Genomic DNA, 15,774 nt, shown 5'->3' with positions numbered 1-15,774 from the left:
GTTCCTGTGTTAAGTTTGCACGATTTTAGTTCACGATATACGATTGTCGGTGAATATAATATAAATAACGATTTTTAGAAAATTATTATAAAAACAAGTCTGTGATTTTACGGCAATTTATATATTATTCGCTCCATTATATGGAACATAAAATATAATATAATATTTAAAAAAAAAAATACAAATAATTATTTGTGTATTTTTATGTATACGTACTGACTACTGATAATAATTATTACCCATAATTTAATAATAAAACAAGGTATGTTAAAATGTTATTGGTTATATTGTTTATTTTTTCTCGCATATATGACGTAAATCTTTGGGAGTACACTTCTTGACGCAACACTCTTTGAGCTTGGCCATTACTTCCCGTTTTATAATCGTGGCCTTTCCGACATCATCGCCTGAAATTAATTTTCAAAAAATTGATTAATATGTAATTAATACTAGAATGTTTGAACCATACGTCTTTTCACGTGTCTCGATCTGTCTTTGAAACCTGATAAGTGAGTTGGAAGCTGAAGTGGAGTAACGTTTGGTTCTAAATAAAAAAAAAAATTTAATTAATACATATTAATATACTATACAAACGAAAAATACGATATCACTGCATTACTGCAGCATTGACATTTGTAAGAAGTACAATTTTTTCAATTGAGTATTATTAATAAATACCTACTTATTAAAATATCGGATATACGTATATCTGCGGCAGATCCAAAAGATTCAGAGACTATGTCTTCCCCCCCCCCCCCATCACCATTACCTATCACCACCAAATTTTTTAATTTCTCATGATATTTGCCAAAATTATCAATAAATAAATGTATTTCACTTATTTTTGAAACCATTGGGAATAATATCAACTATTATTAACACTAAAACCAGGGCCGAAAATACATCTGATTTCAGGAGACACTATTAATTTAACTGTTACCTTTGGGCTTTGACAGATTTTTATAACAAAAAAATCTGTGGAGGTTATAACTCCCAAAATCCCTCCTCTTTTAAGTACCACTTTCCTTACACATTAATATTATTTATATCATACTGATGCTAATAATACATAAAATAAATACAAGTACAAGTTCAAAATATTTTAAATTGTGTTGAAATTCCTAAATGCTTGTTATTACTTATTAATGCAATCAAAACTAAAAACACGTTATAAAACTTGGGACACAGTATTTTATCCCCTGACTAATAACTGTAATATAAAATTATAATTCAGAATATGCAAAGCTATTCGTATTACCTATTAGTATTCTAATTTCTAGGTACCATAACTACAATCAGGAAGTCTATATAGCTGTTGGTTTGATTATTAATATTATGTTAAATATAGTAATGTGTTGTGCAGACATAATATGATACACAATTTATTAATAAGATGTTCAAAAAAATATTATGTACCTTTTCACTTTTTGTATTAAGTTTATTTTTGCTCAGTAAGTAGTATTTTTTTATAAGCTCATCTCCACTCCAGTATTCAATCCAGAGTCTGTCATTGACCTTTATAATAATTAAAAGCTAAGATGAATAAAAGAAAATATATTATGTAATAATAAACTAAAAAAGCATATTGCGTATAGAGGAAAATAGACTATAATTGATAATATTGATTAATATAGTAGTTGATCAGTGTAAAAAAAATTGTAATGCAATTGTGTTCTGTATGTGATAAACGGTTCTTGAGCAAAGCAATATTATTTTATATATTTTTTTTCTTCTCTTAAATGCTTAAATATCCAATTTTAAGAATAGTTTTGAGTGAAAAGTTTAATTTAGTTAGTACTAAGGAAAGGTCAATAATAAAAATTCCCAATAACTACTTTCAAAATAATCAGGAAAAAAATTTAAAAACGCTAATTTTACGGAAAATCAACGCCAATAGTTTCTCGGGTATAACATAATACAATTAAAAACTGTATGCATGGTTAAACTTGGATAAAACTGTCTATTAAAATCAAAATTTACGAAAAATATGCCTTATAATCTAAGCAGACTGTTATTCGAGATGGATATATCCGTAATATATATTATGATAAATGGTATAAATAATTCATTATTTCTAAGATATGGTGCAAATTGTAGGCCTATGAGTTCCAAGAGATTTTTATATGTAGTTATATACATATAATATTTACAAACTACTTATTATTCATTTTGATAGCTAATACTCATTAGTCAATATTAACAGTTATTAATTTATGGTAGCATTATTACGACGGCATACGTCACGGTTTGGCCGAGACTGTAATGGTCTTAAGTATAAGGTCCTTGACTCCTTGTGTTCTAAGATAAAGGCAGTATTGTCTCGGAATTCAACTCGAAGATTTCCAGTAATAAAAATATATTTTGATAAAATAATCAAATTAATTACACCAAATCGTCCAAATCTATTTTCAATGATGATGATGACAATTAATGAAAAATACGTATTCCCTCACGACAATTTTCGTAATCAATTATCACTAATTTATAAATTATCAACATTAAATCAGTTACTTATTCCGATTTGTAACATAAGGTTAGTTTTTTTCACATATGATAACTTTAATTTATGGACCAGAAAATAAAATAAATTTAACTTCTACAAAAAATAACATTAAATAAATTAGTTTATTTGAAAACATAAAAAATATCCTTAAAACTGTTGAATTTTTTTTATTTATTTTAAATCCTGATTGGATAAATAAACGTAGAAATACAGGTTTTAAAATGTTTTTTATCTGTGAATAATAATACTCCATTATTGAAATAATGAAATGTATGATTTTACAAGTACAGATGCTAAAATAACGTACCAGAAATTCATATATACAGTAATTCAATTTTGAATTACACACAAAAAAAAAAAAAATCGATTTTGTTAAATACCAATTTAGCGTAAAGATTTTTGTAATTAACTAGTTTTTTCCAGTTATTTTAAAAAACACTGAGAATTTTTTACTTTTGACCATTTACTACCAAAAACCATACCCAAAAGTTAAAAATCTCAGCATTTTTACTACCTCCGAAAGTGATTTTCAACATTTATTTTAATTTTTTGTTGTAATTGAAAAAATACTGATCTTAAGATCTTGAAACTTCCACCATTATTTAAATTATAATTTTTCGTACAAACGTTATTCATTAAGTCGACTATGCTTTTGGATTTTCTTTAATACCGGAGGTAGATTTAATTTTATTGTCTATAAGAATAATACGAGTAGGTAGTACCTACCTATAACAAAGCGTGTCGTTAAATTGTACATTATTTTAAAACTGCCCAGAAATAAAATGATGCTGTAAACAATTTAAAAATATGTTTATAATATTTTACAATTCTATAAATGCTTAATTAATTATTACGTATATTGACGGAATTGTACGTATTTCTATCCAAATCCTAATTTCGAGCACGTGCCCCATGAAATGTGCTGCTAACCGAATTCGATTCATTTGTTTAAACAAAATCAACGCTGATCGGTAACGACAATTATAGTAGTATCGTTTTACTGGTCTGTCGAAAAAACTACCACAAAACTTAAACAATCTGGTAGGTACCTATAATTGTGTTTTCGCTAGTTAACAACTATTTCCGATTTTTTTTTACGTAAGTTTGTAAGTTGTAACTCGTATGATTACTCTTACGTACACTATTACCATACGGTCACTGGGGTACATCGCGATAAATACCTTTTAGTTTGTTCTCGTTAGATTTTTTCAGTTGAAACTTTGCTTCTGCGGTGTTTCCAAATAGGTGTTCGAATTCGCGTTCGGTGTCATCCAACATTCTTCTTATACTCAACCCGAACAACAAACCAGGATTGCTGTTATCGCCGAATGACCGTTTTAATCCTACCATTCCACAAACGTCCACTATCATATCCTTGATGTATTTATCGTTGCACGGTTCTACGGATACCTGCATTACGAAAAAGACGGTCACCTGCACTACCGTCGCGATCGTCTAAAATATCATAAATAACGTTAACACAACAAATAGAAGTGAAGTAGACGAACGTTTGTTTTAAAATAGAGATACTTTAATATAGTTTTATATAGGTAGGTATAGGTCAAAAGAACTTACAATTTTCATCATATTACTTTCTGTTTCACGACAATAAGTGCTCATCAAGTCACGAAACGTCAATACTGACACACTGTCTAACAGACGAATCCCTTAAATAGCATTTTTAAGTCTATTTTATCAGTGTCGTTAGTGTTATTCTTTTATTGTTCAGACGTGTTTTTAAACGACAAAAAAATGTGATATAATCACGACGCAAAAATAGAAATAAAATAAATAACACATTCCTGCCCATAGACGAACGATGACATTGTTATTTTAAAATATTTTATTATAAACAAAAGACGTTTTCTAAATAAATGTCTATTGATAATACGTAATTCAAAACACAATATAAATATAATATGTATAATAATAAAGATAAACTCTTAAGGTTGATGATTTTATTTGAATCTGCAATGTAGAGCTTAAGCCGCAACTGCTTTGTATGGTCGTTTTTGCATCATATTTATTTTGTCGCCAAGACTGAGTGCCATTCCCTAAAATCAAATTTTATAACACAATATATGAATATACTTATGGATTAAATTTGAACAAAAATCATCATTATTAAATTACAGAAAGAACTTTAGCTGATCATGAATTCAAATTTCACTATAAATGAAAAAAAAATTTAATTTTTCTATTGGTGTAAAATAATAAGTGTATAATTAAATACAGATTTTAAACTACCAATAAACAGTTCTCTACAATGTAATATCATTTTTTTTTTTATTTAATCCAGGCTTAAATTCATTTTTACTGTTTAAGAATATTCATAATCTGTTAGCTTAGTTGTTCATTAACAGTCATAGCCAGTGGAAAAAATGTAATCATAATGAATTTGTTTTTCATTTTAAAAATATGTTTATGATTCATTATACCTAACATGCGGAAATGCCAAATAGCCATTCAATAAAAAGTTATAATAGTTGTTATAATATTGTTATAAATCAGGTTTAATGTAGATTTGCTAAATTTTATATTCAATTACATTGTGATGTTGTACCATTGTGTTGTTATCAGTAAACCAGGGCTAACATTTACAATTTCTATGTTCATTGTTATTGAATTCTACTATTAAAGGATTATTTCTCAAATATTTTACACGCATTCTTTTAATAATATCAAAAGTATTTTCTATAGAAAAATGTCTAAAAATATCATTTACCAGCTATTTTAAACACTGTACATTTTAATTTAATTAATATTAGTATTAATGAATTATTATTTACCTAATTAAATCAGAGAATTTACAATGGATAAACGATGACAATGGTGAATAATTCCTTTATCAAACAATACTAGTTATTACTCACTTCAAAATCTATTAATGTTCTAAAAAATATTTTCTTTATATAATTTCCAGTCAAAATAAAACGATATATTTTTATTTTATATTTTTGAATGCCAATATTATACATTTTTAATTTCATATTCTAAAGCGGAATAATTTTTGGATTGCTTTGATACATAAAATTCAAAATTCCGATGAGTAGTGTATGAGTTATAAGTATTTAAAGTTTAAGTGAGAGCAGTGGAATGGATACCCCGCACAATGTTAATTTACTAATTTGTTCATCTAAGCATTGAACACTTATAACTCCTAAACTTCTCATTCAAATTTCGATTGTCATGCATCTCTAATAGTCTAATGTATTTTTATGAATAAAATGTTTGTGATGAATAGTTTTATATTTTTTTCCATAGTTAAAAGAATATTTTTAAAATTCAATGACTCAGTTTTACATTAATAGAATATTATTTAAGTAGTATTCTATGTATAATAAACTATTTGTTTTCAATACTTCATTCACTATCAGTTCATAATAACATAATATAGTAAGTTATTATGTTTACAAATACTATAAGAATCTATACAACATACAGAACATAAAATATGTTATGTATGTTTTGATCAGAAATTTTTTTTTTTTTTAAAAAAAACATGAAATGTATTACTTAACATTCAGTTTAAACTGAAGTATAAACAATTGTAAGGTATAAATAACATTTTAGTACTATTTTGTAATTACCTGACTTTTAGCCCGAATTCTAATATGACCAATAACTTGTGGCTTATCTAATCCCTTTTCAATACTTAAATTAGCCAAAGCATCTTCGCCAAATATTGATCTTGCATATAAATTTGCAGCCATAAATCCACACTGCCCTGATAATGCTTTTTCTGGAGTTAAGCATTTCATATTAGTGCTCTTCAATAAATGTGCCAAATATTCATTAAGATCGGTCAAACTAGTGGAAACAGAAACCTAAAACAATTTATAGTTAACATCTAAACTCTTAAATACAATACACTAAAAGAACTATACTTTGTTTTCCCATTCAAATTCAGTCCACATTTGACGGAACTCAGAGTCGTTACATACAGCAGGCATTATGTAGTCCATTATGTCTATACGGATGTCATCTAATACAACCACATTTCGATCACCAATTGCACCACCGATATCATAGACTAGTATGAATAAATAATAAATAATAAATAGTAATAACCAAAGTCACAATAAAGAAACTTATTTAATTTACCAATATTTCCAAAGATTATGCCATTTTCAGTAGATGCAACTTTAACACTAGCTTTAATATTACAGAAATCATGAGGAGCCAAAACAACAGGTTGTGGTTTTTCGACCAATTTTAGATCTCCCATTGTGGCCAATTCCAGCGTACAATTTTGCAATGTGTCACCTAATGTGTTACATTATATATTGTTAGTTATTAAGAATATAAATAACTTGTACTCATGTCTAATTTATAATTAAATTTTACCTGTTTGATTTACAATCAATACGTCTAAAACAATATCATACTGATTGACATGAACATAAGCCTCAGCATACACCGGATCAGAAAATCCAGTCAGTTGTGTAACTTTATTAAGTTTACTATTGGTAGAAAGTCCTGATGCACCATCACCACTATTCTGGTGAATAGATCCACCACCAGCAACGGCTTGATTTAAACTAAGTTCAAAAACATTTTCTGTACCTTCTGTGCCATTACTAGTGGTACGTAAGAACACAATAGCATCATCGACATTTACTTTATGTCCTGGTTTTTCTTTAGCCTAAAAAACATTATAAATTTATAATACCTTTATAATGATAAAAAATTTTTTTTATAAATTATTAACTTTTTTATTGCTGCTTTCTTCATCTTCTTTAGCAGCCAACATTTCATTTAATGATTTGCTGCACTCCTTGGTATAAATTTCTTCGATTTCGCTATCTCTATCATTTAATATTTTAATACTCTCCATAATTTTGTCTCCATCGTCAATGCCAATTGGTTTAGAACAAATTCCTAGATAAAAACATGCAAATATATAAAATACATAAGTAAACATTACAAATATTAATATAATTATTGATATTAGTTTAGTTAACACCCCACAGAAAGTATAATCCCAGCACTCAGTTTAAGGTAACACCACTTATTTATAATATATATTATTTTTTTTTTTATCATTTATACTCAATGTATGTAAAATTAATTTATTAGATATTTTAAGAATAATGATTGATAAAAAAAATAACAATAGTATTTTACAAGGTAATATAACCTCAATTCTGATAATTTAAATTACTCAACAGTTAATCAGAAATATAACTTTGTAAACACTATAAGTGGAACTCACACACATAATTTTGACAGAATGTGGAGAAGTGCTAAGCAGAACAAAAAACATGAAGAGACTAAAAAAAACATCCTCAATACATATTAAGCAGTTTATATAACAAAGCAAATCAAATGAATACTATCCATTAAAAGAAAATATATTGAAAGATAAATAGTATTTTGACGACATAAATGATTTAATTGATTTTCATGAGTTTATGTATTTATTCACATATTTTTATTTTATAATACATCAATTTACATTATAATTATATATATATTATTAGTTTTTACTTTTTTTTTCATCAAAGTATGAAATTTTTAATAAATGATTAAGACATTGAAATTATGAGAAAAATAAGTGGCGTAGCTTTATCCATACCCAAGAAACCGTAAAAATACTTTCTGAATGGCTAAAAATCAGTTTTTTTTTCTTTTAATTATAATTACCCGATTTTCCAAGCTTCAAAATATAAGTTAATATTAACATTAGTTTGACACAAAATTGATTAGCTTTTATAGAATCTTGTTCTTCCCAGATTTCAGCATATCTGATGCCCAATTTAGTGAATGTAGTGCCTAATGCAGCACCTACATAGAAATCTCCATCAATTAGATACTGACGCAATGGTGGCCGTTTTGCTTGACCACTACGAGGAGTATTTATAATGAATGCTGATTGAGTAGCATATGTTCCATCAGATGTAACTAACTGTGAACCGCTAGACCCAAATTCTTCAACGTTTTCTGAATCTCCAGCTGCTTTCTTTAACTCATCTTCAACTAAAGGCATCTAAAATAAATTAACATATTCTTATTATTAAATATTAAACTGCTATACATAACAGAAACTTTAAGTTATAAAGCAAAAATATTTATTTTCATCATTAATTAGAACTAACATATTTTTTAACTTTAATATAATATACTAATTTTTTTTTTTTATAATATGAATAATAATTATATTATTTAAAAAAAATAAACACGGCTTTTACTTGAAACTTTAAGATCAACGTAACCAATGGACAAGAATATCCAGAAAAATAAATTATACAGGAATATACTAAAACAAATTTAAATTCAATCCTTATTTGAATAAATTCCTTGTTGATAGTTTAAAATAAATTTGTCAAATTTTAACCCTAATTATATTGATGAATATGTGCTAATTTTTTATATTAGTTATAACCAATTTAAGTTTAAAAAATAAATTTAATCAATAACATACGTCTCCAAGTGATGTTTTTATTTGTTCAATTGTTGCTTCGATATCTTCTTGTGAGTTGGCAAATTCACCAAGTATCCATAATGCAGCTCTGTGTACATTGGCAGACTTAATAGATTGGAAAACTTCTAATAGACGCTGAATTATGAGAGGACGTAATGACTCAAAGAGGTAAATAGCTTCACGCAAGAATACCATAACATCCGTGGCAGCCAATTCTATACTATCTGACAAGAATTCAATGAGTACAGGTATCACTGTTGCAGCTATATCTGGGAACTATAAAAAATTTTATGAGTAAAATGTAAAATTCAAAAATTAACACATTGTTATAAAACAATAACATACCTTAATAGAGCATGTATGGAGTGTGCGCACCAACAATTGTCTATACTTTCCAGTATCTTCGTGTTCAGCTAAATTATGGGTTTTTTCCACTTCGTTTTTAAGCACGAACACCATTTCCTCGATATTGCGAGATGATACCAAATCCATAGCTATATAAATAGACACAACTCATTATTATATTTTAATTACATAATTATATGTAAATAATAGCATAAATGATTACCCAAATTCAATGTTTTCTTTCTAACTTCCAAATCAGTGCTAGATAATACTCTTAGAATATCCATGACCAAGTCCTGAAGTACTCTTTCATGTGAAGGGTGTTCTTTAAGAGCAATTAAACGGTCCAATACAATGAGTTTTACATTGTTATCACTTTCTTTGACAATCAATTCAATATAACAAGAAGCTGCTGCCTACATACATTTTTTATTATAATATTTACATCTATAAATGCAATAAAAACATACCTTTACTGCAGTAGGTGCATTTGATAAGGTGACCAATGTTCCAGCAGCTTCATAACGAACAGCTGGACTACTAGAATTCAATAAATTATAAATACAACGTATGAAACGGGATCGTTCTGATGGATTTGCATGACACACCTAATTTTAGTAAGACATAATTGTTAATAATAATCATTTGATTTATTAAATGTTCTCTTACTTTATAAATGAGTTCTACAATAACTAGTTGCAAAATGTCACCAAAAGAAGCTACTTGATCCAGACAAGAAGCCAGATATGTAAGTGCTCTGTCTTGATCAGCGTGTAGTAACATCATAAAAGCATTACGTTTGCAAGACATGTCTTGTTCTCCGTCAAGAAAATTAGCGATAAGTTCAGGAGCATCCGGTATCAGAAATTCAAAATTCCTATTTAACAAGTTTTTGATAACATAACTATAATTTAAAATAAAAACTAACTTGTTTAACTAAATATAAAAATTCAAATTACCTATAAATAGTGAATATTGCAAGTACAGCATTACGTCTTACATATGAATGACGGTGTTCAAGACATGAACGTATAGTAGGCATCAGTGGTTCTAATAATTCTGGTTCTTTCAATTTACACAAAAAACGAAGAGTTGACCCTCTCAAGTATTCGTTAGGATGTTGTAAATCCTAAAATACAAAAAAAAAAATAAAATTTAGAACAATAAATTGATATCAACATTATTAATTGAAACTAAAAATAAAAATCAATATTTAAAAACATATAAAACTTCAAAATCAGTGAATAAAATATAGTAAAGATGATGTAACATACTTAACAGCTACTATATAAATAAAAATGGAAATTTTCAAGCAAAATAAATTGACTTATCAGCATGACAAATTTTACGTTGGGCAAATACTAAATATACCACTTCATTTTAATTTATGATAAATTTACTATAGGTAAAATAAATTATAAAAAAAAGTTAAATTATTTTTTACCTTACGATATGCATCACAGACCAATATCATTTCCTGTAATAATTTTCCATCAGCTGTAGTTTTCGGTACTATTTCCCAAAATATTAAAAGCAGTTTTTTAATTGTATGATCTTGTAATGGTAGGACAAAACGGATAATTATCATCAACAATCCTGGCAAACGTTCTCCATTGGCTATCATATGAATGACTTTTTTCAATGCTTCGATTTTTGTTTTGCTATCACCTTTTTCTATATACATACCAAAATTAAATATCATTAATAAAAATAATTTAATACACAACCACGGCGGACATTTAAAACTAACATAATTTCAGACCCTCTATCCCAGGGAGTATTGTAAATTTTTGAGTAGGTATACATAGGAGTAAATAATAATAAAAGAAAGTAAAAATTGTTATACATATTTCTCCGGTTTTTCCCCGGTAGCCCCCCTGAAATAAACACTGAATACTAACCAAGATCTGACTTGAGTTGCATTTCGTTTGGCATCTCATAGTCACTAGAGATATTGATCAAAGTATAGCAAGGCTGTTCTATAGTTGACATTGTGACTGGAGAATAAAACTATTCACAAATAAAATACAATCCAAACGGTTATTTAACTGAAAACGCTGACATTCAAAAAGTAAGTAAAAAAATAAGTATAAGTCACTACAACTAATAAATCCGAAAATCGTTGTATAATGTATATTATAACAAAGTTTTAATAAAATTCAATATTGTTTTATTATGATAACACGTCATAATATGATACGAACAACGATACATACGATGAACATTTACCGCGGTGTTGGTAAGAACCAATGAGTTTACCGTCCGGCGGCAATATTTCATGTTTAAAATTAAAACATGGACATAAAATAATAACATGTTAATACAAATATTAACATGTTATGTCTATGATTTAAAAAGGCAACGAAACAAAATTCGAATAGATAATGAAGTCATTAAAATCAATCGTAATTTATTTTACATAAATATGAAATTTTTCTCTTAAATGGTGCGCGGCGTGGCAATAGTTTGAAATATTTACTAAAAATGCACAGTTCTTATTCGATCACTCAGTACCTGCGTAAATGTATACGATAGACACATTACATAATAATAGATATAATTGTTCATAAAAATTGCATCAATTTTTAACTGTTATAATATAACAATCTGTCCCATGTACATTTTGTAATTTCTTTTAGTCCCAATCGTGGTATAACCCAAATAAGCTTTTTTGTACTTGACTACTACTTGTATAATACGATTTGCAATATTTATATATGAATAACTAAGTCATAAGAAACTACGTAATCTTAATATTTTCAAATCATAAAATATTAAAATGATAAAGGTATAGTCAAACATTTTGAACTGAAATTGTATTCTAAAATGTTGTAAGCAGAAGTCGAGTTAACAGTGTTAATTTAATAAATCGTAGGCTGAAAGTCAAACTATTAATCATCAAATATACTAATCTTATAAGTTATAGTACAGTAGTCCCATTAGGTAATAACCTCGCAATTGATGTTATCTATATAATAGTCATTATGGTTATTATTGTTATTAATCAGAATTTAAAAAAAATTGTCGACATGATGGTCGACAAAACAATAAACATATTATACAACGCATTTCTATAACTTGTCTAGGTCCAATATATATACGGCTATCAGTGACCAAGCGTTACTGCAGGACGCTACCTCACTCAAACCGTACATTGTATCATATGTATTACTAATTGTATTTTTCCATACAGATTGTAAATTAATTTAAAAATAAAAATAAAAAAATAAAATCAAATACCTAGATATCTATTAAAATATTTATAAAATACCTAGTATCTATGGTAAAAATTGATCAAAATATAACATCGAGTTACCTATATTTTATCGTTAATGTGTATTATTGTAAAATTGTGTACATATTATAAGTTACCGAGTATTAATAGTCTCGTCTTACCTACTGCACATATTATATTAGAAAACTGCATATATCAACTTAATTTTTATTGGTACTCTTTATTAGTCTTTAGACTTGTCGTAAATATAATATTATGTAATTGCGTATTGCTTATATAATTACTTTAATAATAATATACCTAGGTGAACACTATGGCCGATTGGCATACACCTACACAGGTACAAAGAGCATTAACAACCATGTGGGCGAAACTTGAAAAGTCTACTGTACCATTAAAGGTATTATAAATTCCTAGTACAAATCAATAATTTTATGAGAGTGCACTTTTAATATTTTAAATAGACCTTAGATTTTTTTTTTAATCTCTTATGTTTGTTGGTAAAAATCCATTATTGATTAACCGATTAACCAATTTAGCCATAATATAGTACGATGTAATGATAATATGCTTATTATATCAACTCGTTATTCGTTATTTTTAAAACGCCATCAGTTATTTATACTTTTTTTCGTTTATTAGTATCTAGTCGAAAGTCGAATAAATAATTTTACATCAATACAAGAAATATATGATCTAATTGTTTTATTATTATTATTATTTATATGATCGTAAAGTGTTTATACATTTTACTCGGTATTTAATGCATCTTTAATACTCAGTATTCGTAGACTATTAATTTTCTATTATTTATAAATATAATGTGATTTAGGACATATCAGAAGAAAATCTAATAAACTACTTTGGTATCAAGAAACCAGTCGTGCAACAACTGCAGTACGAATTGCTTTTTAATTCGAATAAGTCGTTCGATCCGAAATCAAAAACAGATAGTTGGAGAAGCCAAAAAGAAATACGTGACAATATTTACAAAGAAGTATCTATGGATATACTTACGACATAAAGCTCCAATTATCCGTGTAATAAAACAGTTTTGAATTATTTGCTGTGATTTTATTGTAGGAAGACCAACGTACAATGCCTGTGGTGACATCTCATTTTATTGGTCATCGACTCAAAAACCTGGAAGGACGTTTGTTAAACAACTACATATGCAAGGAAGAAAATAACGAATAAAAAATAAAACATTTTAATATATATTAATTTTTAAGAAAAAAAATGTATTTCTTACATTCTGCTGTTGGAGTTCAACATCTACTCGCGCATTAGCAGACACATTAACAGGAACCATGATAATAATAATAAAAATATAAATTGTTTTTATACATAATTAGTTTTAAAATCATGTGATAATTATGAAAGTTAGGTAATAAAAAAATACAATTTTTATACAGTTATTAAATACAAAACTTTCATGGTTCATTTAAAACGTAAAAAAAGATAATCTGGTATAGCTCCCTCTTTTTGTAACATAACTTTGCCTATACAGTTTCATGTGGCATGATGCAACTTTGCATTTTGAGCGGATGTTAAACAAATAAATCTCTTTATAGTTTATATATATATCAATATCATATCATTATATCGTAATTTAGAAATTAGAATTTTCTCATTACTACGTAAAATATTGGTCTCTGAAGTTTTATTAAAAAAAATGTTATCCAAGATTATAGGAATCCGTTAAATTTTTAAACAATTTTTGAGAATTGTGATAAGGATTTTAAATGTTTTGCGGTAAACAATTTGACTGATCTAACCTTAAGTAAAGGAGACAAGAAAATATTTTGAAAAACTTATTTGTATATATTATTTGAATGACCTTCTTGAGGCTGCAAAAAGAGTCGACCACAAATAATCAGGCTTGAAGGATACGTCATCAATCAATAATCATCACGTTATGTTTTCCAATTCATACACACTATTATATTACAAAGTCGTCCACAATTCACCGGGACAATAGACGAACTCTATATATACATTGCATGTAAGTACATATCTATGATCTATATAGGTACTCGTAAAATAAATGTGTTCTATGGACGATCTGGATTCTTACACACAATAACCTTCGGGGAACAATGGAAAGTTTTTTTAAAAGAAATAAAATCTCTATTATTTTGATGAAACGGGAACTACATTCTAGTATTATCTAAATATATTATATTACATAATGTATAATTATATTATAGGTTAGCGACTTTCAATATTTTTATATTCCAATTCCAGTATAGAGTACCAACTACAAACTTTGAACATTTTCACATACCAATTGAATAAAAACCATCAAAATTGATTGCCAACGACAACCTAATATCTTATCATAATTTGATGATGAAAAAGCCAAGTGATAAGTGTCATAGTATGACTATAACGTTTAATAAATAATTATAAATTCTAATTTTTTCCGCAATATATATAGGAGTATAATATAGTGTGTAGGATATAGCTTTCCACGTACCTTCAATTGAGAGCCACTGTTGTATCTTATTTATACGTTATACCGGGTAATATGTATTATTATAAAGCAGAATATATTTAAATTAAAAGTTATTGCTCAATGAATCTTCATTCTTCCTGTATACCTAAGCTGTATAGGTATTATAAGTATATATAAATATATAATGGTATAAATTATAAAATACTTAATACACACATTTTGTAAGTCAAATACTTATTGACAGTCAATTCAATTATAATCAGGACATGCATAGTTATAGTGTATAGTGTATGTAGTATATTCTATGATCTATATAAAGTCACACAATAATATTTAGAGAATTTGATCACTAAATTACATATTATAATTAAATATTTATATTTTATTTGTACATTTTGAAACTAAAAACTTTTTATGCACTCTTTCCGCTCTTTCTAATTTTATATTTTATATTTTAATTTTATAATTTAAAAATACAATTACATCTTACATGCATATATATATATATATATATATATATATATATATATATATATATAATATATATGTACCTACTGTATATTGTAATTAAACATTATAATTTAAATAACCCATACAACCTAAATCAATCATATTTTGATCAGCTATATAATGTGGTTGTATGTAACGGGCGAGGACATAAATAAAACCTCTTATTTAAGTAGGTAACTATATAGTAAGTAAATTACAAATAATGGATACCTACTATATACATTATTTTAAAAATTAAAAGTAAAAATCCGAAAATGTTTACTCTGTGCACCACGGTTGTCCATTTCGAGAGAGTTACA

At 26.9% G+C, this 15,774-nt stretch overlaps 3 protein-coding genes across 3 annotated transcripts; 1 reads left to right on the top strand and 2 right to left on the bottom strand.

Annotated features, from left to right (window-relative positions):
- Window positions 1–193: 193 nt before the first annotated feature.
- LOC113554968 lies at window positions 194–4,248 on the bottom strand. The gene is made up of 4 exons (XM_026959152.1): window positions 4,079–4,248; window positions 3,685–3,958; window positions 470–544; window positions 194–407 (listed from the first exon to the last, which is right to left on the bottom strand). The coding sequence occupies exons 1-4, from the start codon at window positions 4,121–4,123 to the stop codon at window positions 292–294; spliced, it is 510 nt and encodes a 169-aa protein (XP_026814953.1). The 5' UTR covers window positions 4,124–4,248; the 3' UTR covers window positions 194–291.
- Window positions 4,249–4,365: 117 nt separating this feature from the next.
- Window positions 4,366–11,414, bottom strand: LOC113554967 (coatomer subunit beta). Its single transcript, XM_026959151.1, has 15 exons — window positions 11,174–11,414; window positions 10,717–10,946; window positions 10,232–10,401; window positions 9,942–10,149; window positions 9,743–9,880; window positions 9,496–9,688; window positions 9,273–9,421; window positions 8,928–9,203; window positions 8,150–8,492; window positions 7,215–7,384; window positions 6,851–7,148; window positions 6,608–6,769; window positions 6,391–6,536; window positions 6,094–6,330; window positions 4,366–4,557 (listed from the first exon to the last, which is right to left on the bottom strand). The coding sequence occupies exons 1-15, from the start codon at window positions 11,262–11,264 to the stop codon at window positions 4,486–4,488; spliced, it is 2,883 nt and encodes a 960-aa protein (XP_026814952.1). The 5' UTR covers window positions 11,265–11,414; the 3' UTR covers window positions 4,366–4,485.
- Window positions 11,415–12,820: 1,406 nt separating this feature from the next.
- Window positions 12,821–13,704, top strand: LOC113554860. The gene is made up of 3 exons (XM_026958928.1): window positions 12,821–12,907; window positions 13,340–13,504; window positions 13,591–13,704. Exons 1-3 carry the CDS (start codon window positions 12,821–12,823, stop codon window positions 13,702–13,704), a joined length of 366 nt encoding a protein of 121 aa, XP_026814729.1.
- Window positions 13,705–15,774: the final 2,070 nt, after the last annotated feature.

Source organism: Rhopalosiphum maidis, chromosome 2 (genome assembly GCF_003676215.2).
Source record: "Rhopalosiphum maidis isolate BTI-1 chromosome 2, ASM367621v3, whole genome shotgun sequence".
NCBI classification, from domain to species: Eukaryota; Metazoa; Arthropoda; class Insecta; order Hemiptera; family Aphididae; genus Rhopalosiphum; species Rhopalosiphum maidis.
This window is presented reverse-complemented; position numbering and strand designations above follow the sequence as displayed.